This window comes from Lagenorhynchus albirostris, chromosome 1, assembly GCF_949774975.1.
Source record: "Lagenorhynchus albirostris chromosome 1, mLagAlb1.1, whole genome shotgun sequence".
NCBI lineage: Eukaryota > Metazoa > Chordata > Mammalia > Artiodactyla > Delphinidae > Lagenorhynchus > Lagenorhynchus albirostris.
In genome coordinates, this window is record NC_083095.1 from 84,036,011 (window position 1) to 84,063,796 (window position 27,786).

Sequence of the window (27,786 nt, forward strand, 5' to 3'; positions counted from 1 at the left end):
CCCTGCGGGAGCACCCACGTGCAAGACCGGGAGCTGCGAGGCGGTGGGGGCGGGGGAAGTGCTAAGTCCTTTCCATTTCAGGCCTCTGAGAGTGAGAGGAAACAGGCTCAAGAGCCCAGAGCTGGGCTGGGCAAGGGGGGGCGAGGGGGGCGCGTGAGCGGGATGGGGGGAATGACCCCACATTGTCGATGAAGTTGAATCTTGGGTCTGCCTCCGGCTGAGGCAGAAGAAGATGGTTCAAGGGACAACTAGCATTCCTCCCACCCCCAAACTATGCTTTCAATGTCTTGAGGCAGGAGTTTCTCCCCCTAAAAATGTAACCTCCAGACTCCTTCCCTCCCGTTCATAAAGGCTCCGAGGCCCATCTCCAGGCTCCCCTTCTCCATCACTCCAACACAAGGGGAAGGGATACTTAGGTCATGTGGGGCACTACTGTCAGCAACACGGGTAGGGGAGGCAGGGGTTGAGGGGTGGGGGAGGGGGAGTGGGGGGGTAGGGAGGCTAGGCCTTTGTTCTACAGGACAACTCTCCTGCCTGGCTGGCTGACTAGGGTGTGGGAAAACCCGGCAAGAGGAAGGAAACCCGGCAGGAGCCTGAAAGACGCAGGAGTGCGCCTTAGCGCTCAGGGAAGGGGGTCCAGCTGGAAAGCTGTAGCCTACGGATCCAGTCTTCTACTCCTCGCTTCCAGGACTGGAACGGCAGGCCTTTAGAAAAGGTGAGCGACTCGGGCAAGGAATACCAACAAGCACAAAAAAGAAATAAGATAGGGGTCCGTTTCGGAGAGAGGGCTGAGGGAGCTCTCACCTTGGCAGCAGGGACAGGTGCTAGGATCTGGGGGTGGGAAACTGCCAGGAAGGTGAGGGACCTGGGAAAAAGAAATCCCAGTGGAGCAGAGAGGGGAAGGTGGGGGGAGCAGGGCTCGGCCTCGAGGCTGTTTACTGCTGAGCGTGCAGCACCACGGCCTCCGTGCCCGCCTGCCAAGGCTGAGGCCCAGGCACCGAATGGGGCAGAGCGTTGGGCTCTAATTCTGAGCCGCTCTCGGGCCCAGGTGCTTCCCCGACCAGGCTGGGGATGTCTGGAGCTGTAGAGCGTCGGCGCAAACCCGAGCGGCCAGAGCCGGGGCCGCCCTCGGGGTGGGGGCTAAGGCCGACAGGGGCTTGCACTAAGGTTGGGGGCGCTCCCTCCAGCACCTCCTGCGAACGCCACCGCCCAACGCCTGAAGACTGAGGCGAGTGTGGTTGTGCCATCAGGGCTCCCGCCCGCAGTCGAGCCGCCTCCTCCTCGGTCACGGCACCCAACGCCAGGCTCATGCTCCGGCCCAGCTCCGGCCGCTCGCTGCCCTGCACCCGGTGCCGACCGAAGCCCTTACCCCCTGAGCCAGCCTCGCCGCCGTGACCATGGCCGCCGGCCGCTCGAGCAAAGCGCGCCAGAAGCGGCCGCGGTAGGCGGCGGGGACTGGGTCTTCGGCGCTCCGGGCTGGGCGCGGGAGCCGGACGGCCAGGGGGGCTGTCGGAGTTGGAGCCCCGAGCCGCGGCGGCGGCGGCGGCGGCGGCGGCTGCGCGGCCCCAGGGCCCGGTGAGGGCCTGCACACAGGTCCCGTGGCCGCGGGCGGCGGCCAGTTGCAACGCCGTGTGGCCCGCCCGGTTGGTGCGGTCGAGGCGCAGGCCGAGGCGGCGGAAAGAGCGCACCAGGAACTCGAGCACCGCCCCGTGGCCGCACGCTGCCGCCCACATCACCGGGCTATTGCCCGCCGAGTCGGCCGCCTCGGGGTCGCCGCTGAACTGCACCAGCAGTTGCACGGCGTCCAGGTGGCCGCGCTCGCACGCCAGGCTGAGCGCCGTGCGGCCGCGCTCGTCCCGCAGGTTCACTGCTGCACCCTGCTCCAGCAGTAGTCGCACAAAGCGCGCGCGCAGCGCGGGGTCTGGCAAGCTCACGGCCACCATGAGCGGCGTGCGGCCCTGCTCCGCGCGGCAGTCGATGATGCTGCGGTCCAGCGCATCCAGCACAAAGCGGGCCAGGTGCACTTTGCCCGCCTGCATGGCCTCCAGGAAGGTACGCGTACCCGCTCGGGGGCACAGGTCCTTGGGCTTGAGCATGGCCTCGGCCGCCGCGCCCAGGCGGCCCGGCAGCTCCGCACGGGGGCGCCCCTGTTTCTGAGCCCCACCGGGCTCCGGCCCCCGCCGACGCTCGGGAATGGCTCCCTCCGCGCGTGGGCGGCTGCGGCCGAGGGTCCTGAGGTTCCCACTCTGTCCTCCAGCTGCCCCGCCGCTCCTGGGCCGCACGCCCGGCGTCTCGCTGCTCCTTCCCTGGGCTTCCCGCCTGATGGTGTAGGTTGCTCGCTACTCCGGGCTCCGCGCCTGGCCCGCCACAAGACGACGGGAGCCGAAGCTCGGGCCCCTCCTGACTCTCCCGCTGCTTTCCCAGTGTCCGGCGCCCCTCAGTCCGTCGTGGCTGGGAGCCGCGCCACTCACCCACACCCGGGGCAGCACCGCTCCCCTGCTGAGACGGTGGCGCCCGCCGTGCGCGCCTGCCTCTAGCCCTGGCGGGGCGCGCCGCTCCTCAATCTCCCGGCGCCGCTCCTCCGCCTCCTCCCCTCTCGCGGGGGCCGGGCCACGCCAGGGCGCTTGCTCCTTACTTGGGGGGCTTGGCGGCGCGGGAGTCGCCGCCCGCATGGATACCTGGTTTTATAGTCTCGGGGGTCTGCATGGCAATGGCTACTCAGGAAGCGGGCTGAGCCGTCAGGGCCGAACTGACGGGGCGGCGGAGACCGCCCCTGACCTTCACCCACCTCTCGGTGGGCCACGACGTCGGGGAGCAGCTTCTCCTCCGCGCTTCCCTGGGGCTGCGGCAGCGGGGGCGGGGCGGGGGCTGCTCGCAGGGGGCCACATGCACCCGACCGGGCCAATCCCAAAGTCACAGTCTTCTCTTCCCACCCTCCGCCCCCACCGGAGTCGGTGCCCGGGGCTCCATAGAAACTGGCGGGACCCTGAGCCCGTCGAAGAAGACGAGGGCTGCCCCCATCGGTGCGGCTGGAAGGAAGTGGGACCCCATGAGGGCAGAACTGGACCATAAGCGCGCTGGGGGTGGTGGCGAAAGGCGGGCGGGGAGTAAATCACTCCCCAAATCGGGGGGGGGAGTACCTACGCTGAGCGGGGTTGGGGGCCCTCAGTCTGGCTGGGAACCGCCACTGGAAGTGTAGCGAATCACGCACGCACACACAATTGTTCCTCCCGCACACGCTGATTCGGCGCGGGGGTGGCGGTGGGGGAGTGCGCTCTCGTATCTCGGACGTCTCCAACCGAGACAACGCGCCCGCCTGCCAGCTCCCGGCGGCTGAGAAGCTGGCGGTGCGGAGACGCGGCGACTGGAGCGGGCGCCTTAAGATCCGGGAGTACTGCAGCCGCGTTAGCAACTCCTCGGCGCCGCCTCCCCGCTGTTTCAGGACCCATCGCCACCCCGGAAAGAGCGAGGGACATGCAAACCTCCCCCAGGGTCCCCATCTCCTTCTTGAGCACAAAACCACCCCCAGACCACAGGGCTCTGACCTTGACCACTAGCTGAACCCTTCCGAGATAAGAAGAGAGAACGAGTCAACAGAGTGTGAGAAAACTACCGTATCCCCTCTCCCTCCGGCCCGCTGCTCCGCCCTGGGAGGGTGGGGGGGGAGGAGCAGGCCTCGGAGGAGGGGAGTCAGAGCACCTAAGAGCTGCAGAGGGTGGGAAAGTGTGTAGGGTTGGAATGGATATTTGTGAAAAAAGAAGTGAGTCAGGTATCGACTACAGAATTTACTGAGACTTTTTGTGAGCTAGGTATTGTGTGTTCCCAGCCGTGGGAAATACAGGGGCGGAAATTCGGTTCTGGATGGAAGAAACCTCCCCCTCTCAAGCGGGAAAACAAGATCGGGACATAAAAAGTCGAGTTTATCGCCTAGGGGCTGAATACGTATGTTAAATACAAAACGGAGACAGTCCCTGGAGGAGAAAATGGAGTTGTGGGGAAAGGCGGACTCTAGGGTCTTCTGAGAATAGGGCTTCTGAGATGGTCTTCAAGGATGTATGGGAGCTGGCTGCTAAGAAGCAAGGGCACGTAAGCAGGAAAAAAACCTTTAGTGGTGAGGGCTGCTTTAAGGGGTCCCTTTATATGAAAGACAGGAAATTAAGGGAAGAATAAAGGTGTCCTCAGCCTGGGCAAAGCAGTGACCAGAAGCTTTGCAGCAGGCTCTGCTTGGGGAAGGGTATGGGCAAGGAGAGGATTTTCCTCCGGGAAAAGCCCGTGGGCCCAGATGGGAGAGTGGCAAAGTGGGCACATAGCTCTGCACCCTGAGCTTCTCACCTCTCTCCAGCTCCCAGGCTTCAGAGATGCCCACATGACATCGGGGCCAGCCGTGAAGCAGGGACTCCCACTTCCCTCTCTCCTGGGCGGAGCATGTGATGTATGCCTGTGCACACCGTGAAGCGCCCCTCTTCTGACTTTTTGCATTTTTTAATCCCCCTACTCTGAGATCTGCCACTTTTCTCTCATGGTGTCACAGAAAGGGCATTTGACAGGAGAGTTAAGTCCCAGCTTGAAGGCGTTTACTAGCAGTGTGGCTCCAGGCCTGCATACTCTCTTCTGCAAAAGAAAGCCAAGAACACCAGCCCTGCCTGCTGCAAGCAACAGCAAGCTAGGGAGTGTCAGGGAAAGAGCTGCACAGTTATTCAGAGTGCAGAAAGCCCAATCCCACCCACAGACCTGCGGGCCCCACCTGGAGTAGGAATAGACTCGTCAAGCCTAGTAAGGACGCAGGAATGCTCTCCCTGTTTACTCAGGTAGCAGAAGAAAGGTTTTCTTCTCTTCGTGACTCAATTTCCCTTTTCTGCAGCATGAAGAGAATTGCTTTCTTCTCTTCTTTCTCTGTTTCCAGGGTTAGGGGAGGGGGTATCCCAGGAATCTGTGTGGCAGGCCAGCCCAACAATCCAGGCAGTGACACCCCCAGGTGGAGGAGAGAAGCAGCAGGAACACAGAAGGGGCACTGGTCCCAAAGAGCCCTGCCCCTCCTCCCTGAGCCAGCTCAGCCTCATTTTTGTCCTTTTTCTCTGTGGTGGATGGAGAGAGTGCCAGGGAAGAAGAGGAGCTGAATCAGGGCCTCACCCTGGCCCGTCAGAGTGTGCTGTGCTGGGTACTCTCTGGAAGGAGCGGCCGTTCCATTGCCCCAGCTGGTACTACCAACCCAGCCAGGCCTGAGGTGGGATGGGGGGGGCAGTGCCACGTCTCATGCCCTAAAGCCTTTGCTCTGACTTCCCAGTGGGCTCAGCATGTTCTGAGCAGAAAAGAAATAGCAACGATGAAAAAAAGCTGAGACTCTGCTGAGGAGCATCGAGGCACCAACAGCCGGAATTAGAAGCTGTCGCTTAGGGAGCTGAAGGCTGACAGGCGATGGAGCTGAGGCAGGCAGGGGGCAGGCAGGCAGGCACGCCACACTCCCCTTCCCTCCCACCTGCTGAGCCTCCCCCTTGCAGGCCCCAGGCTGGCAAAAGGGCTTCCTCCCAGAGGCGGCTCAGGCCTGCAGTCTGTCACTCTGTCTGCAGCTGCCCCCCTTCCCAGGCCCCCTTCTTTCTTCCTCAAGTGTCACCAGCCCCCTCACCCTGTCACGTTGCACCAGCTCAGCAGGGTTGGGTCTGGTGGCACGTGGCTGGGAGATCCAGAGAGCTGGGGGGGGGGGGTGTGAGTCAGCAGGGGACTCTGGCATCTGAGTCAGCAGTGGGATTGGGAAGGGGGTAGGGACCCTTCTCTTGATGCAAAAGGTGAAACTGAGGCATGCCAAGTGGATAGGGAAGCTGGCCCCAGCCCCACAGATCTGCAGCAGGAGTGGAAGCCAGTGAGGGACGGCATCAGTTCTTCCTCTGCACATCCCCTGAGGCCAGAGATAAATTCACGTCCGGGGCCCAAGGACTGTGGCATTTTCCCAGGGGCACCCTGCCCTTTTTCCAGAGGACAGAAAGCAGGGAGGTGGGTATTTGCCCTGCCCTCCTGGGAAGCCCCCAGCCTGCTGTGCAGAGGCCTCTCCAGGAGGGAGGATTGCATCCCCTTCCCCATTCCTGGGCTTCTCAGCCCCAGACTGGAGGCCTAGAGACTCTGCCCGGCCTGACTGAGGGGCAGAGAAGGCAGTCTTCTTCCCCTGAGCGGTCATTGGTCAAAGCTGGGGACTGCCCAGTGGGCCCTATTTGGCACTGGTTCCGGCTTATGCCCCATGCCCAGGTCAGTGAGTTCCTCTAGGCCTGGATCCTCATCCCTGTGAGGTTCTACCCCTGGGTTGGGGAGGAGATGGGGCAGCTGAGTGCTCAGCTGGAGTGCTGAAGACAGGGCACTGCCCTGGGGTGTCGGTGTCCCGCCCTCCGCTGTCTCCAGTGTGTATGCAGGCTGACTAATGACAGGCCTTACTCCTCTGAATGCGCAGGCCCCCTAGCCTCACCCTGCAGCCAGGGACTGCTAGCATCACAGAGATCAAGCCCCCAGAGGGATGGGGGGAGGGGCTAATGGCATTTGCTATAACTCTCTGATAAGAAAACAGCCCAGAATCAACAGCCACCCTGCCTCTCCAAAGCCAGTGTCTGTTTTCATTTGCGATTTGGGACTATGTCAATAGGTGCAGTGAATAGCTGCTCAGAGGCCTCTCTACAGCCTGTGTCTGGGTCAACCATAACGGCCACAGGAGCCTGAGAATGCGACCGGGCTAAGTCTGCCTAAAGGGGCCCAGGTGGCCTGACAGCTTGCGACTCCCCAAGAGGGTGGGGGGCACCTCTGCAGGAGGCTCTTCTGCTCCAGCCCTGAGGGTGGAGACAAGGAAGGGCCACATCTGGTGAGGAGTGGAACAGAAGGGTGACATCATTTTCCAGTGGTTGTGGCATCAGGGCCGGCAGATGGGGAAGTGAATCCTCTTCAAGCCCAGAGGCAGGGCCATTCCACTGAGCTCTAGAAGGGACCTCATGCCCAGGTGAATTCTCATGGACTTTTTCCCCAGCCCACTTCATTTGGGGGGCACTCTACTCCGCTGCCCCCCCCCATTTCTTTTATTTATTTTTGGCTGCGTTAGGTCTTCGTTGCTGCGCGCGGGCTTTCTCTAGTTGCGGTGCGCGGGCTTCTCATTGCAGTGGCTTCTCTTGTTGCAAAGCACAGGCTGTAGGTGCTCAGGCTTCAGTAGTTGTCACTTGCGGGATCTAGAGCACAGGCTCAGTAGTTGTGGCGCACGGGCTTAGCTGCTCCGCGGCATGTGGGATCTTCCCGGACCAAGGCTCATACCCGTGTCCCCTGCATTGGCAGGTGGATTCTTAACCACTGCGCCACCTGGGAAGCCCTGCCCATCCCCACCCGCCTTTCTTAGCTGTAGAACAGAGGCCAGGCTTAGGCAGGAAATCTTGAGACAGGGTTCTTTAGTAGGAGTAAGAAAGAGAAAAATAAATAAACCTCATAAAGTCAGGAGAGAAAATGGTGCTGACCTTGTCAGGACAGCCTGAGCTGGGGCACATGCTGGGAAGTACCCCCCAGGCCTAGGAAAAGTGGTGGCTGGGCTCTGGGTGGGAGAGTGCACAAAAGGCCGTCCTTCTCCCCTCACCCCCAGCCCCAGTTGTCTCAGTGGCCTGAGGGCCACACAGCTGAGGCAGCTTTTCCACATCAGCCTCCCATCCCCCAAAGGCAGGAGGCAGGGAAGGCACCTTAGCCTGGGATCCTGGGAGCAGCTGTCCCCAGGGAGCTGGAAGGAAGTGCTGGACTCTGTATCAGGGAGCTGACAATGAGGCCAACTCAGGGCAAGCCCGAGATGGGGCCTAGAAGCCAGGGTGAGCTGCCCGCCTTATGGCAGGAGAGTTTGGAATTTGGACCTGCTTGAACTACAGGTGATGGAGTAGAGGTTCCAGGTGGCCAGGCCTAACCCTCCAGGTGAGGAAACTGAGTCTAGAGTGGCACACTAGGAAATGCAGAGTGGGGCCAGGGCCCCATTTCATGCCTCCAAGTTCATATTCTTTTGCCCTCAACAAACATGTGACAGACGCTTGTTCAGAGGGGAAGCGGAAACAGGAGGGGCAGGGTGTTGGACGGAGAGGACCTCAGACCCCAGATGGGCCCCAGCTGGCCTGCTTCCTGCCTCCTACTTAGCCTGGCTGTTGAGAAAGGGGCTCCAGTGTCCAAGGGAGCTCCAGCTTCCCGCAGCTTCACGGTGCTGGGGCCCTTTCCTCGAGGGGGAATGGACTCACGTCCCAGAGAAGGGTGAATGTCCTTGCAGAACGTCCCAAGGGCATGGGGGCATCAGAGGAGGGTCTCCTCGGCGTCTGTCTTCTCTGTGAGTGCATCCTGCTCACACAGCTCCCTGGAGACCCTGCAGGGCCTCTCAGGCTTGTCCTCCTCCGCAGAGGGCAAGCAGGCCCTGAGGCAGGTCCTCACCGACTCCTTCACTTCCACCTCCAGGCCCTTCATCTTGGCCTCGTACTGTGCCAGCGCCTCCTGCTGGAACTGTGAGGACAGCAAGGACCACCCCCTGGCTCAGGATGGGCCACCTGCCCACTCTTCCTCGCCTGAACAGTGGAACCAGGAGATGCCTGGTTTGTTCAGACCTCCCAGGAGATCAGGGTGGGAGGTGGGGGTAGTGGAGCCCATCAGGGGGTCTTTCAGGAGAGGGAATACCAACCAAGCAAAGAGATCTGCAGAGCTGCCTCATGATTCCCTGGGAATCAGAGCCCTGACCCCCTGGAGAGGGGCAAGTCCCCCACGGCCACCCACCTCTTGACTCGCAGCTCCCCGGAGCTGGGTCCCTTTACACCCTGGAGCCAGGCCAGCTCTGCTGTGGGCCAGGGTAGTGGTCCCCCCCCACCCCGTCACCTGCTTTTCCATCTCCCGGATCTGTTCCAGGCAGGCTGCCTGCTTCTCTTCCAGCTTCTCCTGGTGCCTCTCCAGGTTCTCCGTCATCTGGGCAGGAGTGAGAGACAGAGAATCAGGACAGCATAGGCAGGCAGTCTGGGGTGAAATCCAGCCACAATCCCAGTCAACGAGCTGGGAGCCTTTGGACAAATTCCTTAACCTTTGAAAAGTTGAGTTTTTTGTTTTGTTTTGTTTTTTAATTTGTAAAATGAGGATAATAGTACCTGTCTTGCTGGATTGTGAAGGATTATATGAGACAGTTCACGTGAAGCACCCGGCTTAGTGCCTGACAAGGTCAGGACTCAGGAGCTAGCAGCTCTGTTACTGTTGTTAGTAATCCCCAGGGAGCTTTAGGGCCATTCTCCACAGGGCTTTCCTTCCTCTTCTGACTCCCTGGAAGCCTAACTCTGGAAGCTCCCTTGCTCCCTCTCACCCACCCACCCCAATCCCACCTCCCCTTGGCCAGCTGGCCCATATCATTTCCATCGAGGGCAGCTGGCCAAAGACAGACTCCTTTAGGCTGGTATCCCAACCTCTGCACAAAGGTCAGAACCCTGGATGGCCTAAGGGAAGCCCCTCCCCTCTACTGCCTCTCCCCCCCATCCCTAGCTGGTGGGCCACTCCAAACAGTGCATCTCCTAAGGGCAAAGTAAAGGCCTTGGGGCCACTCCTTCCCTCAGAGAGAGAGAGTGTGTTTGGGAAGGGCACAGCTCTTACACACCTGCTTGAGGACCTGCACCACCTCCTGGATGTGGGAGTTGTTAATCTCTCTCTTCAACCTGTTGGGGTGATCAGAGTTTCAGAGAGGGCAGGAGGCCCCCGGGAAGAGCTGGATGAGACAAATTCTCCACAGGGTGTAGGCAACATGAGAACTCCATCGTAGAACCCTCTGTGGCTGGCATGCATCTATGTCTGGTCTGGGAACCAGCCAGAGAGGTAAGCATGGGGACCCAAGGAGGATCTAAGGAGATATTGGGAGCCCTGGGGGCCCTTTGAGGGAAGGGCTTCCTCACTAAAACGCACTGTTCTTCAAGGCATGCATGGGAAAGTGTAGGTGGGAATCAGCTCTCCCAAGGTTTCACCTCCCTCTTTACACACTTGATTTTCCCTTAAATTCTCCTCTTTCCTCAAATAGTGGTGGCATCTGTGTTTTGCCTAGGGAGGACATTCTCTGATCAGAGGTGACGGAAGTAGAATTAACTTTCCAGCACCAGGAGACAGGCGCATCTCTGGGAAGCAAGTCAGGACCCACTCGTAGGAAGGCCCCTTCCCACCCAGTGTGGTTCTTGCTCAGCACTGGGCCTGGAGTTTGAGTCCTGCGCCTCCCCTCCAGGGCTCACCTCTCCTGAGCCATCTTGTCTGTGGTGACCTTCATCATGGCCTGGATCCGATCCAGCCTCTTGGCCTCCAGCTTTTTCTTCACCTCTTTGGTGTCACTGCAGAGAAACAGGCGTCAGGAAGATGCTTCCTGCGGCTTGGGCCCTCCTGGGAGGTAAGAGTCAGGCGTAGAAGGGAGGCAGTCTTACGTCTCCAAAGTCTCCTTGAGGGTCTTCAGCTCTGCAGCCTGTTTCTCTCTGGCCAGCTCCATCATCTTGGTCATTTGCTGAGGGAGAGGAAGGACCGGCTAAGCTAAGACCGAGGAGATGCCCTTGGCTGTGCAGAGGGTGTGGGGTCGATCGGGCCCTCGCTCCCTCCCCTCCCCGACGCTGGCACCTCGGCCACTTGCTGCGCCCTGCACCTCCGGACACACTCGCACTGCTCCTCGCCCTGCTGCAGCAGCTCCAGCTCCAGCCTGTCCCTCAGCTCTCGCAGATGCGCGCCCGCGCCCTCGGGGCCTTCGGCCGGCGCCGACCCGGCGGGGTCCTCGCCCGGCGGGGTCCTGCGGAGGCCATGTGGGGACAAGCCGTGAGCCCCAGGCCGCCCGCGCCCGAGCCGCGGGGGGCAGGATGCCTCCGCCGCCCTTACCTGTTTTTGCGGGAGCCTTTCCCCGGGCCGAGCTTGCGGCCCCGGCCCTCGCCGCCGCCCCCAGCGCCCGGCGGCCGGAGCTCGGCCCGCTGCGCCGCGCCCCTCTGCAGCAGCTCCTCCCAGCGCCGCGCGCCGCGCCGCTCCAGCTCCCGCAGCTCCTTCTCGTGCCGCCGCTGCAGCTTCACGACGCTCTTCAGCTCCCGCAGCTCCTCCAGGCTAGCGGTCCGCGGCTCTGCTGGGGCAGGCGTGAGGCGCGCGCCCCCCGGGAACCGCCCCCCACCCCGAGTCCCGGACCCTCCCCGGGCTCGACCCCAACGTGACTCGGTCTCAGCAGGCCTTACCCGCAGCGTCTTTCGTGGCCTCCTCCCTGGCCTTGGCCTGGGCTGCTGCAAGAACCAAAGGAGAGGCTCTCCGGTGCCCTCGGCGCGGCCGCTCCCGCGCCTCCCGGGGCTGGCGGTGTGGGCCCCCTGCTGCGCGCTGCCCAGCCCGAGGCTTCACATGCAGCCGTTCCCTCCCCAGGTGAAAGTTTTCGGGGTTGTTTTTGTTTTTGTTTTTATAGAGAACTGCCGCCCGTCTGGGATGTGCCTACCGGTGCAGCGGAGAGATCGAGACCCTTCCGGTAGGTGCGGGGACCCCGCAGTGCGTACCTGCTGACCCGTTGCTCGGTAAAGCTGATGCCCCATTGACCTGGCGGGCAACTGGACTCCCGAGAGGGAAGGGATTCTGTGTAGGGAGAGCGTGTTAGGAAGGTGTCTCTCTCCCTGAGCCCTGGACTCTGCCCCCTCCCTCATCTTCCCACAGAGAGGGTGCAGCTCATGGGGGCCCCTGGCAGTGGACCTGACAACACAGACCTCAGGCAGGCCTCCCATGGCTTCCTTGAGCTTCACAGACTTCTTATCATGAGCACTGAAGAACTTGATGGGATTGGCGAGGGCCACCGTGAGATCTGGGTGCACAGGGACATGATGGGCCTGATAAGGAGATGTACCCGGGAGCCTCCCCCAGCCTCACCTATGCCAGAATACCCTGTCCTGCCCCCCTCTGGAGGCTGGCTTGCGGAGAGAGGAGGGGGGATGGACGCCCTGGGGCTTCCAACATTCCAGGGGCCTCCCACCTGCCCAGGTGTCAGGTACATAGTCCTTCATCTCCAGGAAGACAAAGAGTGCAGGCATGGTGAGCGGCATGTTGCTCTCGCTGTGCAGGCACAGGTGGTGGTATCCTGTGGGACATGACCGGGTGGCCGGTGAGCCAGAGCCCACTGCTGCCCAGCACTGCTCACCAGCAGCCCAGTGCTCGACGCTTCTGGCTTTAGTCTGGTTCTACCTCACGTGGTTACTGTTAGGATTAAGTGAGAAAGTGTTATAAGCCCGTAAAGCATTTTAAGTGCCCAATAAGTGTCAGCTACTTGGGAAACTGCCCCAGTAGTTTCAGAGAATTAGAGACATTGTGTTGGGTGGGCAGAGTCCCCACCTCTGTCAGTTTCCTGGAGAGGTACTATTCCTGCCCCACTTTCCCAGGCTGATAAAATGACAAGGCCACCTCCCTGAAGCTGCCCCACACTCTGGACGGGATCCTGATGCTGGTCTTGGTCTCAGACCCACTGGGAACAGCAAAGAAGAACCCCTATCCTTACCAGAATTCAGGGCATTGATGGGGATGATGCGGTGTCCAAGAAACTTGTTGCCGTCCTCCATCACAGCCACCCTGAGGGAGGCCAGCTCAGGCATCAAGATCTGGGGAGAGTTCAGGACAGGACAAGCTGGAGAGGGGAGAGAGTGGCCAAGCTGCCCCCCTTCCCTGATTCCAGAAATCTAGGGTCAGTGTGAGAACATGGCAGGCTTTACTGGATCTGGTGAGGACAGAGGGCCCACTCTAAGCCACACACATAGACATCCTAACAGCTCAGGTCATGGCTGGTCCACACAGGGCAGAGAGCTGGATATGCAGCCCAGGGCTCCAGGAGGCCTGGTGCAGACAGCCCTTGGAAGCTTTGTCAACAAGTATCCAATGGGAGCAAAAGGCCCCGTGATTCCTTGGGTCCCTGCACCCTGGTCTGGGAGTTCACATTTCTGCCTCTAATCGTAACATGGACAAGCATGCACCTACACACATGTACACACGCATACAAAACTTGCCCACAAAGTAAGTTTCTGTAAACTTGGTTTTTGGACTCTTGAAACTCAGGAGGGCACAGATGAGGGGTGGGAAGAGGAGGAGGATCGAGGAAATCCCTTTATGTATTTTCTCTTCTACAAGTAGAGACCAAGAACTAGGGACAGATCCCAGCCCCTGCCCTGATCTAGCCACCCCACCTTTTCAAAGACAAAGGGCTCCTCCTTCCAGACAGGATTGATGGAATTGGTACTGGGTGACAGCTTGGTGCGATAGCGCCTCTTGGGGTCCCCAGGAAGGCCAAACAGCTCCACTTCCACATAGGTGCGCACACTGCGTTCTGACAGGAACTGCCCAGAGATCACCTGGAGGTTGGGGCCCATGGGAGACCAGCATCAGCTCCCCCACCCAGGCCATTCCCCAGAACTGAGGGCCTCCAGCCCCCCTAGCTGAAACATCCATTCTTGGGTACTGTGAAGAGCCCCATTCAATTCTGGCCACAGAGTAGAGGCTGTGTGGCTTAAGGGTTACAGCTAAGCTCTGGCACCCAGGGTGCTTCCAGCATTTAGGGAAGAGGTGTGGGCCTCCCCACCTCCCTCCCCAGCGAGGAAGGAACAGGGCCCTTCCCCCCCCCACCCCAGGGCCTGGGGCTCCTGCTGCCCCACTCTTTTCCCCTCCCCCCACCCCAGCCTCAGCCCTTCCCCTTGGTTTCCATGGGGACCAAGAGGCAGCCTCCAGGGCTGAGGAGGAGGCAGTTTCCAAGGCAACTTGCTACTTCACGAACTGGCTGGGGCTGAAGTTTTCGGGATATCAGGGGAGGGGGTTGGGAATGGAGGAGTGGGGCTCCTGTGTCTTTCTCCTCAAGACCCCAGCCCTCCCGGCCACTTGTCCACCTCAGGGCCTTGCCGTAATGGAAAGGGTGGTGGCTACCACCACGTCGATGCGGTCCACCGAGAAGGGGTTGAACTGCTTGTCCAACCGGCGCATGAACTCATGCTTGAGGAGGTAGCCACTCTGCCCGTTGAACTCAAAGAGCGCCATGTTCTGCTGCATGGGCAGGTCTGGGGGGCACAAGGGCACTCAGGAAGGGCGGCCCGGCTCTGGGTCTGCACGCAGCCTCTCTTTCCACATTTCCCAACCTTTCCCGTCTCGCAAATGGGGAGGTTGGGTGGACCGTGAGGATGAGGGTTTCTCATGTCCCAGCCCGGTTCCTTAGGGTCTCATCTCTCAGGAAGGGCCCGCAACCTGGAGTCAGCAGGAGCAAAGCCACAACCGGACCTCAAGCTCACAGTGGGAGTTGAGGCCAGTGGAGCAGGTGTTCCCACAGACCCACTCGGGCCGAGCAGCCAGAACCCATGCCAGCACCCTGGCATCATCACAGACATACTCGTATACGTGCAGTCACATAGGCATGAGCTGATGCACTAAACGCTCACACACATGCACATGCGCCCAGAGCCTAAATGAACATCAGCCCCCCTGCCCCCAGGTCTGTTCCAAAGACCCCCCCTCCCCAGGGAAGGGGTAAAGGTGGGAGGGGCAGGGGAAGGTTCTTAAGGGCCTGAGCATGCCCTCACCCATCGTCTGGAAGTTGAGGGCAACCATCTGGCAACCAGCATTCCAGAACATCTGGGGCATGTAGTTGGAGGAGTCCATGCGGGTGCCCTTGGGGTAGATGCGGCTCATCTGGCGCTTGTTGTAGCTGCCGCAGGGTATAGGAGCCAGCAAAGCCACCTGCACCAGGAAGACCCACAGACCCCCTGCGAGCCCCGTCCCAGGCCTCCCCTTTCCCTCCACCCCACCAGGGACCCTGGCTAGTGAGGTCTCAAGGATACTCCACAAACTGCACTGAGGACTTGGAGAGCAGGTCGTAAGCCTTGAGCTCCGTGAAGGAGGAAATGACATAACTTCGGTTCTTCTCTGTGTAGGGGAGAAAGAGGAAGGAGAGTCCGCGTCAGCCTGTCCCCTCCCACAGACTTGCCCTCCCCTGTGGCGCGGCTCCCTCCAGCACAGAGATGCCTCCAACCTAGCGTTTCCACCGCGGGCTGAGGGTTGAGGGGCCCCGGGGTGGGGAATATGCAGATCTGTGTGGGTAGCAGTGTGTGCTGGAGGTAAAGGGTACGCACAGTGGATACATACGCACAGGGATGGGGTTGCGTGCCAGAGTCCTAAAAAGTGGGGTACATGCCCTGGGTGGACGCAGAGGGTGTGGGAAACACGCAGTGATGAGCCCGGGGGGTCAGGAACACGCTGTGATGCACAGGGAACAGGGTGCAGGGGTGAGAGGCACACAGCAAGGGTGGTGCACAGGAGGGGGTGCAGGCTGGGGCTTCAGGGATGACGAGCCAGTGCTGCAGAGTGCATGCAGAAAAAGGTGTTCGTGTTGGGGCTGTGCACAGAGGGTGAGAGGAACTCATTGCGCGCATGTCCAGAGAAGATAAAGGTAAACAGCGTGGACGCGCTCAGAAAGGGAAGGGAACAAGGGGCAGATGTGCGCTGGCTGGTTTCTTTGCCTTCCTCCCCCTCCCAGGAGTTCTCATGCCCAGGCAGCCACAGAAGGAAGCTGGAGGAGCCCCAGGCCGCCCGGCCGAGGTGGCCCTTGGTAAATGACCTGCCTGTCACCGACACACTCCAGAGCATTCTGCTTGGTGCCAAGTTCTCAGTACAGTGATGGGACACTGGGAGCCACTGCCACTTAAACATGCCTCTGCCTGGCTCCTCTGCTGGGTATTTATAAACAGGGCCCCCAGCCCAAGGAGAGGGAGGACCCGCCTCACTCTCACCCCCACCCATCAGGCTGCTCTGGCGTCAGGACACGCTTCCTAAGGGCCTTCTCCCGAATCTAGCCTAACTTCCAGCTTACCACCACCGCATGCTAACTCACGGGCAGAGGACTCGAAGGAGATGAACTTGGTGGGTTGGACGTAATTGACTAGGCTGGACATCTCCTTGTAAGCCGTCACCTCCAGGCCCGCTGTGCCCTAGGGAGAAGGGGGGAGGATGGGGAAGAGGCCAGCTCAGAGCCCAGTGGCCCGGTCCCACACCCCCGCCTGGAGGGCTCTGCAGTGGAGCTGGCAGAAGGGCCTCGGGGCTCCCCACACACCTCATCTGACTGCATCTTCTTCATCCCTTCTTCATCCAGGTTTCCCGACTCCTCCTCTTCCTCTTCCACCTCCTCCTCCTCCAGCTCAGCCCCTTCCTCACCAGCCCACGCTGCCACATACAGCTCCATCAGCACTGGGGGCGGGGGAGACCCCAGCACCAGGCTGGCTCTCCCCTCCAGGCCCAGCCCCTCTCTCCCATTCCAGATGCTCCTCCTCGGCCACCCCCACTCCTCCCAGGCCGCCTCACCTGTGTCCTCACCCACAGGGACATTGGGTGGGCCGCTCCCCTCAGCCTCCCCACCCGGCTCCTGGCTGGGGGCTGGGGGACCAGCAAACTGGTTCTTCTTGTTCTTGATGAGGATCTTGCCTCGGAGATCCTCAGGGCTGGGCAGGGGGATGCCTGGTTTCAGCTGTGGGAGAGGAGACAGGGTCCTCAGCACTATCTCCTCACCTTCAGGGAGTAGCCCAAGCTCCCGCATGGCAAGCTACGCTCCAGCTGCCCCCGGCCTAACTCTCCAGCCTCTCCTCTCATCACTCCCACCTCGTGCGCTAAACCCCTGCCTGACCCAACTTATCCCAGCTCCTCAGTAATCTTTTCTCAAGTACTCAGCCTGCCTAGAACACCCTTCCCCACTCTCACCAGGATAAATCCATTCTTTCCCTCAGGTTTCAGCTTAGCCATCACCTCCTCCAGGAAGCCTTCCCTGATCCTCAAGACCAGATCTGGAGCCTCAGGTGCTCTCATAGCAGCCACTGGTTGTAATGGCCTGGTTACCTGTCTGCCTCCTGACTAGAGGGTAAGTGATCTGAAGGCTGGGACTGCCCCTCTGCTACTGACATACCCCCCAAGCCCAGCATAGTGCCTGACACGTGGTAGATGGTAGGACCCTAGCCCCACGTCCTCCCAAATAAACCCCAGCATCCTCTGGGGACATCTGCCTCGTTAATCTGGCACCCTGCCCTGGCTCCCCAGCCCTCAGACCCAGATGCCCCACAGTGAAGTCCACTCACTGGGAACTTTTCCAGTGGCTCTGTGAGCAGCATATCCCCAAATATCGTTCGGCAGTACTCGGCCATCTTAGCCTGTTGGCGGGGTCTGCAGGGAGCAGAAGTGGGTGTGCTTCAGCAGCTCCACTCCACCCTCTTGTCCATCTTTTTGTGCCCCCTGATGACCCAGATCAGGGGCTCAAGATGTTGGGGAGGCAGGGACACAGGCAGGAGAGCCTGGGGTCCCAAGGAGATTGTGTTGAGACCCGGGAGAGAGCCAGAAGGCATGGCTAGAGGCTGGAGACAGTTGTGGGGAGGGCAGCTGCAGGCGGGAGATGGGGACAGGGTAGAGAATGAGGCTGGATGGCCTGGATACGCACGAGTCCACGTGGTTTTCAAACGACAGGATGACCGGATAAGGGGAGGTCTTAAAGGCACTTTCTGCAATAGCTTCAATTGCTTCCTGGAGGAGAAGGGGACCCCGTGGGGAGGTCAGTGCTGTGCCTCCAGGCTTCGCCTCCCTCAACGGCATCCTTCCCCACTCCCCAGTTTCAACACACACGTAGAATTGGAGGGCCACTCTTGGCCCTGTGTCTCTTCTGGTCCCCTCTAGTACCCACACTGGTCCAAGGCCTCCCAGCCATCCCTCCTCTCTGGCCTCACTCCCCCCAACCCCAAAAAGCTCATGGCCCAGGGCCCTCCCCTAGTGCCACTGCCACCAGCCTCCACATGACGAGTCTCGCCTTGAAATAGATGTCTGTGGTCATGGTGAAGCCGTGGGTGATAATGGGCTCCTCGTCAGGGGGCTTCCCCTTCCAGCAGTCCAGCTCCACGCAGCGGCAGCCCGCCAGCAGCACCTGGCGGTACATCTCGGCGGAGGAGAGGCCTGAGAACTGGCCAGCTGAGCCAGAGGAGGGGCGAGGGGCGGGGGCTTCACTCAAGGGCAGTCCAGCTCTGCCCCTCCCCACTCCGTCGTGGGCAGCCCGTGGGCAACCCCTGCAGGGGATTCAGGGAGCAGGAACAGCCCCCGTAAAAGGAGAGGCTGGCGGTGAGGTCGCCAGGGCCCACCTGTCAGGTAGGTGTTGTGGGAGGAGTTGATGAAGTAATGGTTGAGCGGCTGCGTCATGTCGTGGTGCAGCAGCAACTTGTCCTGGGCCAGCACGCTGTTCTCTGGCCCGCAGAGTAACCATACCATGCCCTCGGGGGACAGCTGGCCTGGGGGACAGGGGTGGTTGTCAGGGCAGCAGCCCAGCTGCCAGGACCATGGAGGGTCAGAAGTTCCCTTAGTCCTCACCCCTCTGCACGTTGATGCCTCTGGGCTCGTACTTGTCGATGAGGCCCTGCACCTGGTCAGGCCGCGCAAGCGGGAACAGCAGGGAGTTGAGCCTGGAGTCGCGCTGTTTCTGGTTGATGAATTTGGCCAGGTGCTCCTTAGTCATGTAGGGTTTGGCCTTGGCGTGGCTGCAGGCCAAAGAGAGGAGCACAGGTCTCCTCTATATCCCCTGGGCTGGGGGCGGGGGTGTGTGTGGTGGCAGCTGGGACAACCCCCTTCTCCAGCGACGCTACCTAATTGTCAGCATGGCAGGTGGGAATTTTAGCCACCACCCCTTCCCCAAGACCAGCCCAGCCCAAGAAGCTCACTAGGAAGTGAAGATCTCATCTATTTCTGGCCGAGGACAAAGGCTCATGAGGAAACTCTTGTAGACGGATTCTGGGAAGTCCTCGGGATTGATGGCATCATTCTGGGGGGATAGAGAGTCACCTGATGACTCCTGCCCCCACCTTCCAGCACTAAGAACCACAGACTAGGCCCAGCCCTGCGCGAGGCGACTTGGGGAGAGGGAGGGCTCAGGGCAGACAGAAGAGCATCAGGGGCACCCTAAGCCCCCACTTTTCAAGGCCCTGGTTGCTGAGCAGAGAGCATCTTAGCTGGTTTGCTTTGCCCCTGGATTGATACTGGCTAATCTCTTGGCTGGGACAGGATTCAAACTAAGAATGACCAGAACTGGGAAGAAAAGAGCTCAGAAGCAAGCTACTTTACGCTGTTTGCCAGAGCTGTGGGCTATCTTTTTCTTTTTAATGGAGGATAAATTTTCAAAAAGGAGCAATTTGCATACAAACAATGCACCTAACAACGGAACCCCAAGATGCACGAAGCAAAACTGACAAAACTGAAGGGAGAAATAGACAATTCAACAACAACAGTTGGAGACACCAAAAAGCACAAGGAACGATAACAAAAAATAGACAGATTGGACTTCATCCAAATTAAAAATGTTGGTGTTCCAAAGGATACTGTCAATAAAGTAAAAAGAATGGGAGAAAATATTTGCAAATCAGATATCCAGTAGTAGACGACTTCACACTAAAAGAAAACCCAACTGAACGGTGGGCAATGAACTTGAATAGATATCTCTCCAAAGGCGATATGCAAATGACCAATCAGCACATGAAGAGATGCTCAGCATCATTAGTCCTTAGGGAAATGCAAATCAAACCCACAATGAGGGGAATTCCCTGGCGGTCCAGTGGTTAGGACTCTGAACTTCCACTGCAGGGGGCACGGGTCTGATCCCTTGTTGGGGGACTAAGATCCCGCAAGGCGGGTGGCGTGGCCAAAATAAATGAATAAATAACATAAAACCACAATGAGATACCACATCGCACTCACAGGATGACTAAAGTAAAAAGAAGAAAAAGAAGACAGACAATAACAGGTGTTGATGAAGATGTGGAGAAATTGGAACCCTCATACAACGCTGGTGGGATTGTAAAATGGTATAGTCATTTTGGAAAACAGTGTGGAATTTCCTCAAAATGTTAAGTATACGGTTACAATATGACAGAAGAATTCCACCCCTAGCTATGTCCTCAAGTGACTTGAAAACATACGTCCGGACAGAATCGTTCATAGCAGCATTATTCATAATAGCCCCAAAGTGGAAACAACCCAAATGTCCATCAACTGTTGAACAGTTAAACAAAATGTGGTATATCCACACAATGGAATAGCATTCCACAATAAAAAAGGAATGAACTACTGATACATGATACAACATGGATGAAGCTTGAAAACACTGTGCTAAATGAATGAAGGCTGACATCATATTGTATGATTCCATTTACGAGAAATGTCCGGAAGAGACAAATCCATAGAAACAGAAACAGAAAGTAGATTTGGTGGCATTCGGGGTTTCTGTGCCTTTGCATTCCATTCCAGAAAAACCCGTCAGATGTTTTCCAGGGTCATTCTGGAAAGCCAACATCAGTCTTAGTTTGGAGCAGAGGCTCTGAGCAGGATAGCTAGACCGAATCTTGGACCCATCAGCTGCAAGCAAAGATGGCTCAACGGCTCCTGCCGGGATGCAGGAGAGCTGATAAATAAGGAGGACTTAGCCAAGGTGGGAACTCGGGAGGCAGGAGAAAAGGAGGGTGGATGTGACAGCCCAAGCTGTGCCCTCAGCAGGAGCCCATTCCCACCCTCTCCCCAACCCCAAGCTTGCATCCCCTGTGACTCATTGCACCGAGGGGTCACCAGCTCCGTAGAGTTGAGTGTGGGGGAAGTATTCCTTCTGAGATTCATGTGGACAAGTGATCTATTATGAGGCCTTAGTTTTATTTATTTATAACATTCCAAATTCTTACCAGGAGAAAAGACTCCGTGGAATCCACAAAGGCACTGGCCAAGGGAGGACAGGGGCCTGAGATCTACCCCCGCCAGGCAGGAACCCTGGCTCAGGGCTGCATCTGCCCAGAGGGCTCCTTTTTGCAAGTCACATAAGGCATCTCATGGGGTGACCCCGCATACGACTTGTAATTAAAAATTACTTGAGTAAAAAGAAAGGAAAAATGTTTTCCTATTGGAACTGAAGGGGTATAGACCAACCTGCTCTGAACCCGGGCACCTCAACCCCCTGCCCTGGTTCTGTCACTGTGCCTTGTATCAGGAACCGGTGGCTTTAGAGTGAACTGACTTTTCGGGCTGTTGGCTGGGACTGAACTGTCATTCCTGCCCTCCGCATCCCCACCAGGGTGCCCTCCGGTCCAAGGCAACTCAGATGAGAAGGAGAATGCTGGGCGTGGGCTGGAGAGGGGGGAACCACTCACCTTGCCTTTTGGGAGGTGGCAGGCGCTGAGGGCAGCTTCCACCCGCTTGCGGTCAGCAGGAAACATCTGGAAAAAACTGAAGAAGCAGAGAAAAGCACCAGGCCAAGAGAGGGGTCAGGCCTGGAGAGGGAAGGCCTTGGGGAGCTCAGAGGACATGTGGGGAGGGAGGAGGGGAGACTCACTTCTTCACAGGAATCTTTCCTTCAGGGTTGAGCTGCATCTTGAGTTTCACCAGGCTGGTGGGCAGAAGGCAGCCCGTCAAGGCCCGGGCTGACACCCTTAGCCTCACGCGCTCAGGCCAGGCAGGCAGACACTTACCTCTTGTCCAGGAAGGTGCTGCGGGAGGCGTTGGCCATCAGCGGGTGCTTGGCCAGAGCCAGGACATCTTCAGCCCAGTCCTGCAGGACCCCAGGGCACAGCAGTCAGGGCCCCACCCACAAAGGTGCCGCCCCACGCCGTGGCCCAGGCCCGCCTCTCAGGCTGTCCCAGGTGCCCAGCCCCAGGCCAGGCGCCCCCGGTGCACCTTGCCCACGTTCTCTTTGTAGGAGACGAAGTTATGGAAGGTGAGGTCCACCATGTCGGGGCCAGACACCACGGTGAGCGTCTTCAGCAGGAAGTTGTTGTCAGGAAAGTCCATGTTGAAGACATCCCGGAGCTTCTGGCTCTGTAGCAGGTCGTGACAAGGTTAGGATCAGAGGTGTGTGCCCCCGTCCCTGCCCACTGTGGCTCTCCCTGTCTTTCCCTCTCAGCCACTTGAAATCTGGCCCACGGGGGTGGCATCCCATCCATGCCCATCTTAGGAGCCACGGGAGGGAGAGGCCCACAGGAAGAGATTAACCAAGACTTTGGGGCCTGGGAGTTCTGTGTATTTTGTTTGCCATTTTTCATTTGAAGACAGATTCTTAGTCCCCAGTCTCAGGGAATCCTGCTTTCCACCAATCCCTTCCTCCAATTTTCCTACCAGCATTAGGCAAATATAGGCAAAGCAGTCGGGGTGGAGGGGGAGAGGATGCAAGCAACACCTCCCAGACAGCCTGGGGTGCTCTAGGGGCAGTAGCTGGCCACGCAACATCTCCATCCACTGTGCCCTGATACCAAAGCCCCTTGCTCAGCTCAGGGAGAGACCCTCTGCTCAGCCCACGGACCCTTCCCTGGCTCCAGGGATCAGGCTCCCTGCCCCCACAGGGACTCCTGCCCCAGCCCCGTGGAGCTGGTGGCCGTGCTGATCCTGGGCTGCTACTGGGCCCACTTACCTTGGGCATCTTGGCAAACTTCCCAAAGCGGGTGTCCCGGATGCTGGTGATATCCAGAAACTCCATCTCCTGGTAGGAGCAAAGACAGGATGCGGACAAAGACCTCAGGTCAAGAATGAAGGGCAGCGAGGAGGGAGCTTCACACCCCTTCACATCTTGGCCAGCTGCCTTCTCTAGATGCCAAGACTGTGGGGCTTCCCAGACCACAGCCTTGCCTCCTCAGCGATCGGGCTCTCCTTCCTCATGCTGACCCTCCTCCCTTCCTCTCTGGCCACTCCTCCCCTGGCCGCTGGAGTTACTTGGGAGCTGTGACCTCCAGCCTCCCCTCCACCATCCTGGACTCTCCCCATGTTCGCCCTCCCTTCCTTCCGCCCAGGTGCCGAGGACCTTCTCTGATCTCTCTGAGCCCTCAAGTTTACCCAGAACCACAGGCAGGGAATCAGCCTTCAGCAGTAGCTCTAATTCCTTTCTCTCTCTCTCTCTCCAAGGGATGCGAAAGCTGAAGCATCTGGGCCCAAGGCAGCCATGGTCGGAGTGACTGCATCCTCCCTCCCAAAGCAGAGAGCCCCTGCCCACAGGAGATGCCCCCAGAGCCACCCTTCCCAGTCATTCTATACTCCTGGCATCCACACCTCCACCCCTGTGTCATCGAGAGGCTGCTTGGACTCAATGGAACAGCGGGAGCTCAGGGCCACGGTAGGTAGGGGCTGCCTCACCTTATTCTGATACGTCCAGTACAAGTAGTAGCCCTTGGGATCCACACGGAGGATAACCGGGGAGGCTATTGTTGTTTCCTGCAAAGAGAAGGAGTCAGCTCCCTGCTCTGAGACTTCAGGCCGAGCTTTCGTGGCCCGGGCCAGGGGTTTCAGAGCTCACCATCTGCCTAGGAGGTGGCCATCCCAGGGATCTGCAGGCATTTCTCTTTGTTCTCCAGAGCTAAGGCCTGGGTGTAAGCCTTAAAAGCTCTGAACCAGGGGTGGGGAGGGGTAGAGGATTGGAGATGGCATTTCTGGAGGAAAAGAGGGTTTCCCCTCTAAATCCCAAATAGAAGATCTCCCTCTAGACCCCAAGCAGGGTCTTGGCCCCCACCTCACCCTATTTTCAAGGGCCACAGCTCAGCCAAAGAGGTAGAATGTCCCTCACCAAGACTCCACGCTACCCCCAGGAGAGCTGAACGCGGTGAGAGCTGAGAGCCCAACTCCCGCAGAGCTGCCTAAGCTTCCTGCCTGCCCAGCCCTTCCATCCATGAACCCCACCGCCCCACCCCCCAGCTGTCCCAAGTGCCTTCCCACCTCCCAGCCTCAGCACCCAGCCCCTCTTGCCTAAAATACCATCAAAGACTAGCTTCTGCAGAGCCTTTCCTGAAGCATGCTGCAACAACAGGGCGGAGGCTGGTTCTCAGACCTGGAAGCCCCTCCAGGAAATCCCCAAGGGGCTCACGGACTCCCGGGAAACGAGCCTGTACTAGACCGTGAGCTGCATGCGCCATGTTTGCCGAAGGAGCAGGTGAACGAAAAATGAACTCGCTTCTGCGTTCCTGCTCCACTCACAGAGCACACAGCCTACCTTTTATTTTAAGGGTCTTTGTAGGCACAAATAACAAGATACTAAAATCGAAGTTTCCCACAAGGCATGGTAGTTGACTGCACACCAGACCAGACCAAATGCAGAATTTACAAAGGAGATGGCCCAGAAAAAGGTTCCCAGATTAGGGGCAGTTAGGATATGGGGGAAAAGAGAATACTGTGTGAGGAACCTAATTTTGGAGAAAGCTGTGTTGTGAGCTCCCTTCCCTTCCTTCCCCAAAGGGAGGGTTGGGGTACCTGACCCCTCACCTTAAGCTCGCACTTGGAGAGCTGTCGTCACCCCTGCCGTTGTGGTGCATGACAAACTGGGGTCTGACTCCTGCCCAGGAAACTGAGCGGGTGAGAGAGATGCTGGTGTGCTAGGTGAGCCCGAACCCCCGGAGTCTGTGGGGCAGTGAACTCGTGAGTATTTTCTGGGTCCAGAGTGGGCCTGTGGGAGAAAGGGGCAAAGCCGAAGGTGCAGGAAGCTGAGGGTGGTAACTGGATTCTCTGGGGCTAAAGAAGTAATTTGAAGTGAGCTCCTGAAACAGAGATGGCAGGAGGACCCTAAATAAGGGATTCCCCAGCTCAGGGGGAGGGTCTCCTAAGGACCCTCAAATATGCGCCTGAGAGAAAGCAGAAGCCTTACACTTCCACCAGGCCCACTTCGTGATAGCAACTGCTCAGTGAAGAACTTTGGTACCTCTTTCCCTCCTTCCTCACTGTACCCCACCCCTGGTGGGCATAGAGGAAGATCAGGGAATCCTCCCACAGGCCTTTCCGCAGGGCCTGCAGCCCACCTGAAACCATTCTTGGAGGTGGGGCAGAAGATGTCATTCTAAATTAAGACTGGAGTTTTGAGTTATAACTAGTTTCTGAAGGTAGACTGGGCTTTGTGAGGAAAAGTGTCCTAGGCTTGTCTATTCCCCAGGAGAAAATGGAACGTCTCATGACGGGCTCAGTTTCCTTCCATGGGTCATAGGGGAGCTTCTCCCACAGAATACATTGGAAACGGGCTGTGGGACACGACAGTAAGCTGGGATTTGATTACATCCTGTACATTGTGCTTATCCAGTACCCAGGTCATCTGCCTACAGGGCCAAAGGCAGTCTGAGAGCAGAGCCTCGTCTGGCAGGTGCGTGTGCCCCGTGACGGGGAAGGTTCCTGCTCGTGGGAGGCAGGATCCAGGACCCTGCAGTGCCCTGCCTTGGGGAGGGCAGTGGGCCTGCCAGGTACACGGATGCTGGCTTGCAGAGAAGACCACATAGCACGTCCCCATCCCTGATGACCCTCTGCCCAGTCAGGTTACACGCACTTCCCGGAGGAAGGGAGAGAGGCCGCTTCACTTTTCATTCTGAGCCACTTCCCTCATTCCACAGGCTCCTGGGACGTGGCTCCACCATGCCGCAGTGACCACACCACTCGTGGGGAAGCAGAAAGTCTCTCACCACAGGCCCGCTCCCATAGCCATGGCAACCAGATTACTCAGCCTAGCCCAGCCCCAAAGGCCTGAGAGCCTTAACTCACAGACTCAGAGCCCCCTCATCCCACCTGTAAGGAGGAGGAACCAGCCCTAAGGGCCCTTCCTCCCCCCGCAGCCAGTCCAGAAACTTCAGGTTCCCTTCCTGGGAGCAGCCAGTGCTGACTCTCACGCTGGGCCAGCCCAGCAGTCTTACCTCCCTGAAGGAGGGGCCCCAAGTTGTTCCTCTCACCCGCCCAGGAGAATCCCTGGCCTATGGCAACACACACATCTTCAGGCTCCGGGAGGACCAGAGGCTGGGAAGCAGGCCCAGTTTGGGGAGCAGCAGACACAGTGGAGACAGAGGTGCAGGGCAAAGTGTGGTTTCCCCTTCCCTGCAGACGGGCCGGCGTCAGGGAGCCAGGCCGAGAGCAGCTAGCGGAAGCAGAAGTCTATCCGTTCCCTCCCAGGCCCCTGGGAGGAGAGCCTCCAGTTCTCCCTTGGGGTCCAGGAGCCTTTCGTGGCCACCTCACAGCAGCTGGGGGAGAGCAGGGCATCCCAGGGACAGGGCCGGGGCCAGGTGGGGAGGGGTGAGGATTCCAGTCCAGGCGTCCGTCTGGGGCTGGAATGGGCTGTCTGTGCTGGGAGTAGGGGCCTGGCTCGCCTCTGCTGCTGGCCCTGCCTCAGCTCTGGGACACCTTTCCTCCCACTGCCCAGACCGGGAGCAACACACCCTTCTCTTCTTGGGGGCTTTGGGGAAAGACAGACCCAGACCCAGAGAAATTTCCTCCTGTGACCACCCAGGCAGCCATCGTCTTCCCACATCCAGACAGAGCCTTAGCCCCCGCAGCCCAGGGACACAGACTGGGGGCACACACCCTCCCGCCCAGGTTTGTTTATCTGGGTAGTTGTGTCAGCTGCCTGGCCAAGCAACACAGGCGCCTGAGTCCTGGCAGACATAAACCAAGCCAGCCCCCCCCCACCCCGGCAAAGCCCCAAGCAGGGCGGCCGCCACCCCTGCAGCCCTCCGCCCAGCCCCACTCACATCATCCCATCTGATGAAGCGCTCCCCTTGGCTCAGATAGGCCTTCACCCCGGGGGGTTGCAGGACAGGGTTAAGCAGAGACATAGTGCCAAGCGTCCGTCTTAGGAGAGGCTGGGCAGGCACAGCGCACAGAGGGGAGGAAGGAGGGCGGGCGGGGCTGGGGGGAGACTAGCTGGGCTCACATGGCACCCGCCCCAGCTAGTCCGGAAGTCTGGGCGCTCTTACAGCCCGCGGGGGGCAGTAGCTGGGTGCAGAGCTGAATGCTTCGGCCAGAGGCCCATCTGCCTTTCAAATCAACCTCATCCCGCCTGCCCGCAGTGGGGGGCTGTGGTCACTGCTCCTGCCCAGGGAGGCCGGGCTCCCCTCTGCAAAGCCCCCCGCCCTCACCCGGTGCCTCGGCACTTCCTGCTCAGGGCTTCCTTCTCTGTGCTGCTCAAGAAGCAGGTCCCGAGGCCTGGCCGCCCCGAGCAGGGGCCTCTCCGTCCCAGGGGTCATCCCTGGTCAGATGTGGGAAGGGGCCAGCTGGGGATACTGCTGCCCAGGTGGACACTGAGGGGGGCGAGCAAGGAGCTCACGAGGGGAAGGGACCCCCACAGAGGTGGGGTCCGGAGCACAGGGGTCACTCTCAGAGGCCGAGGAGCCTGGGACCACCCTGGAGGTGGGAGTTGAGGGAGAAGCAGGGTCCAGCTGGGACTGAGCATTTTGAATAAGCAAAGTTTGCTGAACACCCAGCCCCTCCTTCTCGGTGCTTCCTCCCCATGAAAATGAGGTGCAAGTGAGGCAATCGCGCCCCTCACCCGCGTCACACGTGACTCCCTCCTCTTGGCCTTCCGGACCTGGACGAGGCCTGAAACCTCACTGACCAGCCGCCACTCCACACACCGCTGCTTCAAGCACCCCTCAGCCACCAGCCTCCACCTTGCTGTCCTGCCAGGCTCCCTCCTCTGCCCTGTGCCGGGGCCTGTGGGAGAGAATGCTTGGGGCAGGAGGGCTGCTCGCAGGGGCCTCAGCTTGCGGTGCTGCTCAGGGCTTATGGCCCTAACTCTGCTCCGGCCCAGGGCCCGGCCCGGGAGCTCAGTCACAGCCCAGTCCAGCCCAGCCCACTTCCTCTTGCCTAATCTGCTCTCATCACCCTTCTTAACCCAGCTGGGGGAGCCGAGAGCTCTGCCCCGGACTTCCTTCCCCTCTCAGGGCCCGGCTTTCTGTTCCAGGTCCCACCGTGGACATTTGTGCCACCCCCTGACAACAACGGGACCCTCACCCAGGCCCTAGAACTGCCTCTGATGGCCAGTCCGGCCCC

The 27,786-nt window shown here is 59.3% G+C and overlaps 2 protein-coding genes across 9 annotated transcripts; both read right to left on the reverse strand.

The window, feature by feature from the left end:
* Positions 1-935: 935 nt before the first annotated feature.
* On the reverse strand, positions 936-2,096 carry ANKRD63 (ankyrin repeat domain 63). Its single transcript, XM_060147178.1, has one exon. It carries the CDS (start codon positions 2,094-2,096, stop codon positions 936-938), a length of 1,161 nt encoding a protein of 386 aa, XP_060003161.1.
* Positions 2,097-7,392: 5,296 nt separating this feature from the next.
* On the reverse strand, positions 7,393-27,563 carry PLCB2 (phospholipase C beta 2). Of its 8 annotated transcripts, XM_060147143.1 has the most exons (33): positions 26,487-26,602; positions 24,253-24,433; positions 23,134-23,211; positions 22,418-22,486; positions 21,688-21,828; positions 21,483-21,562; positions 21,347-21,400; positions 21,165-21,240; positions 18,699-18,799; positions 18,352-18,518; positions 18,126-18,272; positions 17,801-17,958; positions 17,438-17,520; positions 17,082-17,166; positions 16,318-16,480; positions 16,070-16,179; positions 15,851-15,947; positions 14,802-14,886; positions 14,544-14,668; positions 13,873-14,027; positions 13,167-13,331; positions 12,488-12,587; positions 11,969-12,073; positions 11,706-11,800; positions 11,502-11,577; positions 11,196-11,240; positions 10,855-11,089; positions 10,603-10,768; positions 10,416-10,492; positions 10,230-10,325; positions 9,611-9,668; positions 8,851-8,937; positions 7,393-8,484 (listed from the first exon to the last, which is right to left on the reverse strand). In XM_060147143.1, the coding sequence occupies exons 4-33, from the start codon at positions 22,481-22,483 to the stop codon at positions 8,281-8,283; spliced, it is 3,402 nt and encodes a 1,133-aa protein (XP_060003126.1). In that variant the 5' UTR covers positions 22,484-22,486; positions 23,134-23,211; positions 24,253-24,433; positions 26,487-26,602; the 3' UTR covers positions 7,393-8,280. The 8 variants fall into 8 exon arrangements, 6 of the variants coding, with proteins under 6 accessions (XP_060003126.1, XP_060003132.1, XP_060003123.1 ...); XM_060147149.1 differs by lacking the exons at positions 24,253-24,433; positions 26,487-26,602 and adding an exon at positions 27,284-27,563; XM_060147140.1 differs by lacking the exon at positions 24,253-24,433 and having other exon boundaries at positions 10,855-11,086; positions 26,487-26,607.
* Between the last annotated feature and the right edge of the window lie 223 nt (positions 27,564-27,786).

Bases quoted from the DNA above. Each gene is read 5' to 3' on its own strand.
- ANKRD63 (XM_060147178.1), bottom strand. From the start codon at position 2,096: ATGCTCAAGCCCAAGGACCTGTGCCCCCGAGCGGGTACGCGTACCTTC.
- PLCB2 (XM_060147132.1), bottom strand. From the start codon at position 26,570: ATGTCTCTGCTTAACCCTGTCCTGCAACCCCCCGGGGTGAAGGCCTAT. The intron at 16,481-17,081 runs GTGAGTGGACTT...CCTCTCCCACAG, and splicing joins AGCCACTGGAAAAGTTCCCA to CTGAAACCAGGCATCCCCCT. The intron at 15,948-16,069 runs GTGTGTGGGGAG...CCTTCTCCCTAG, and splicing joins AGAAGATGCAGTCAGATGAG to GGCACAGCGGGCCTGGAGGT.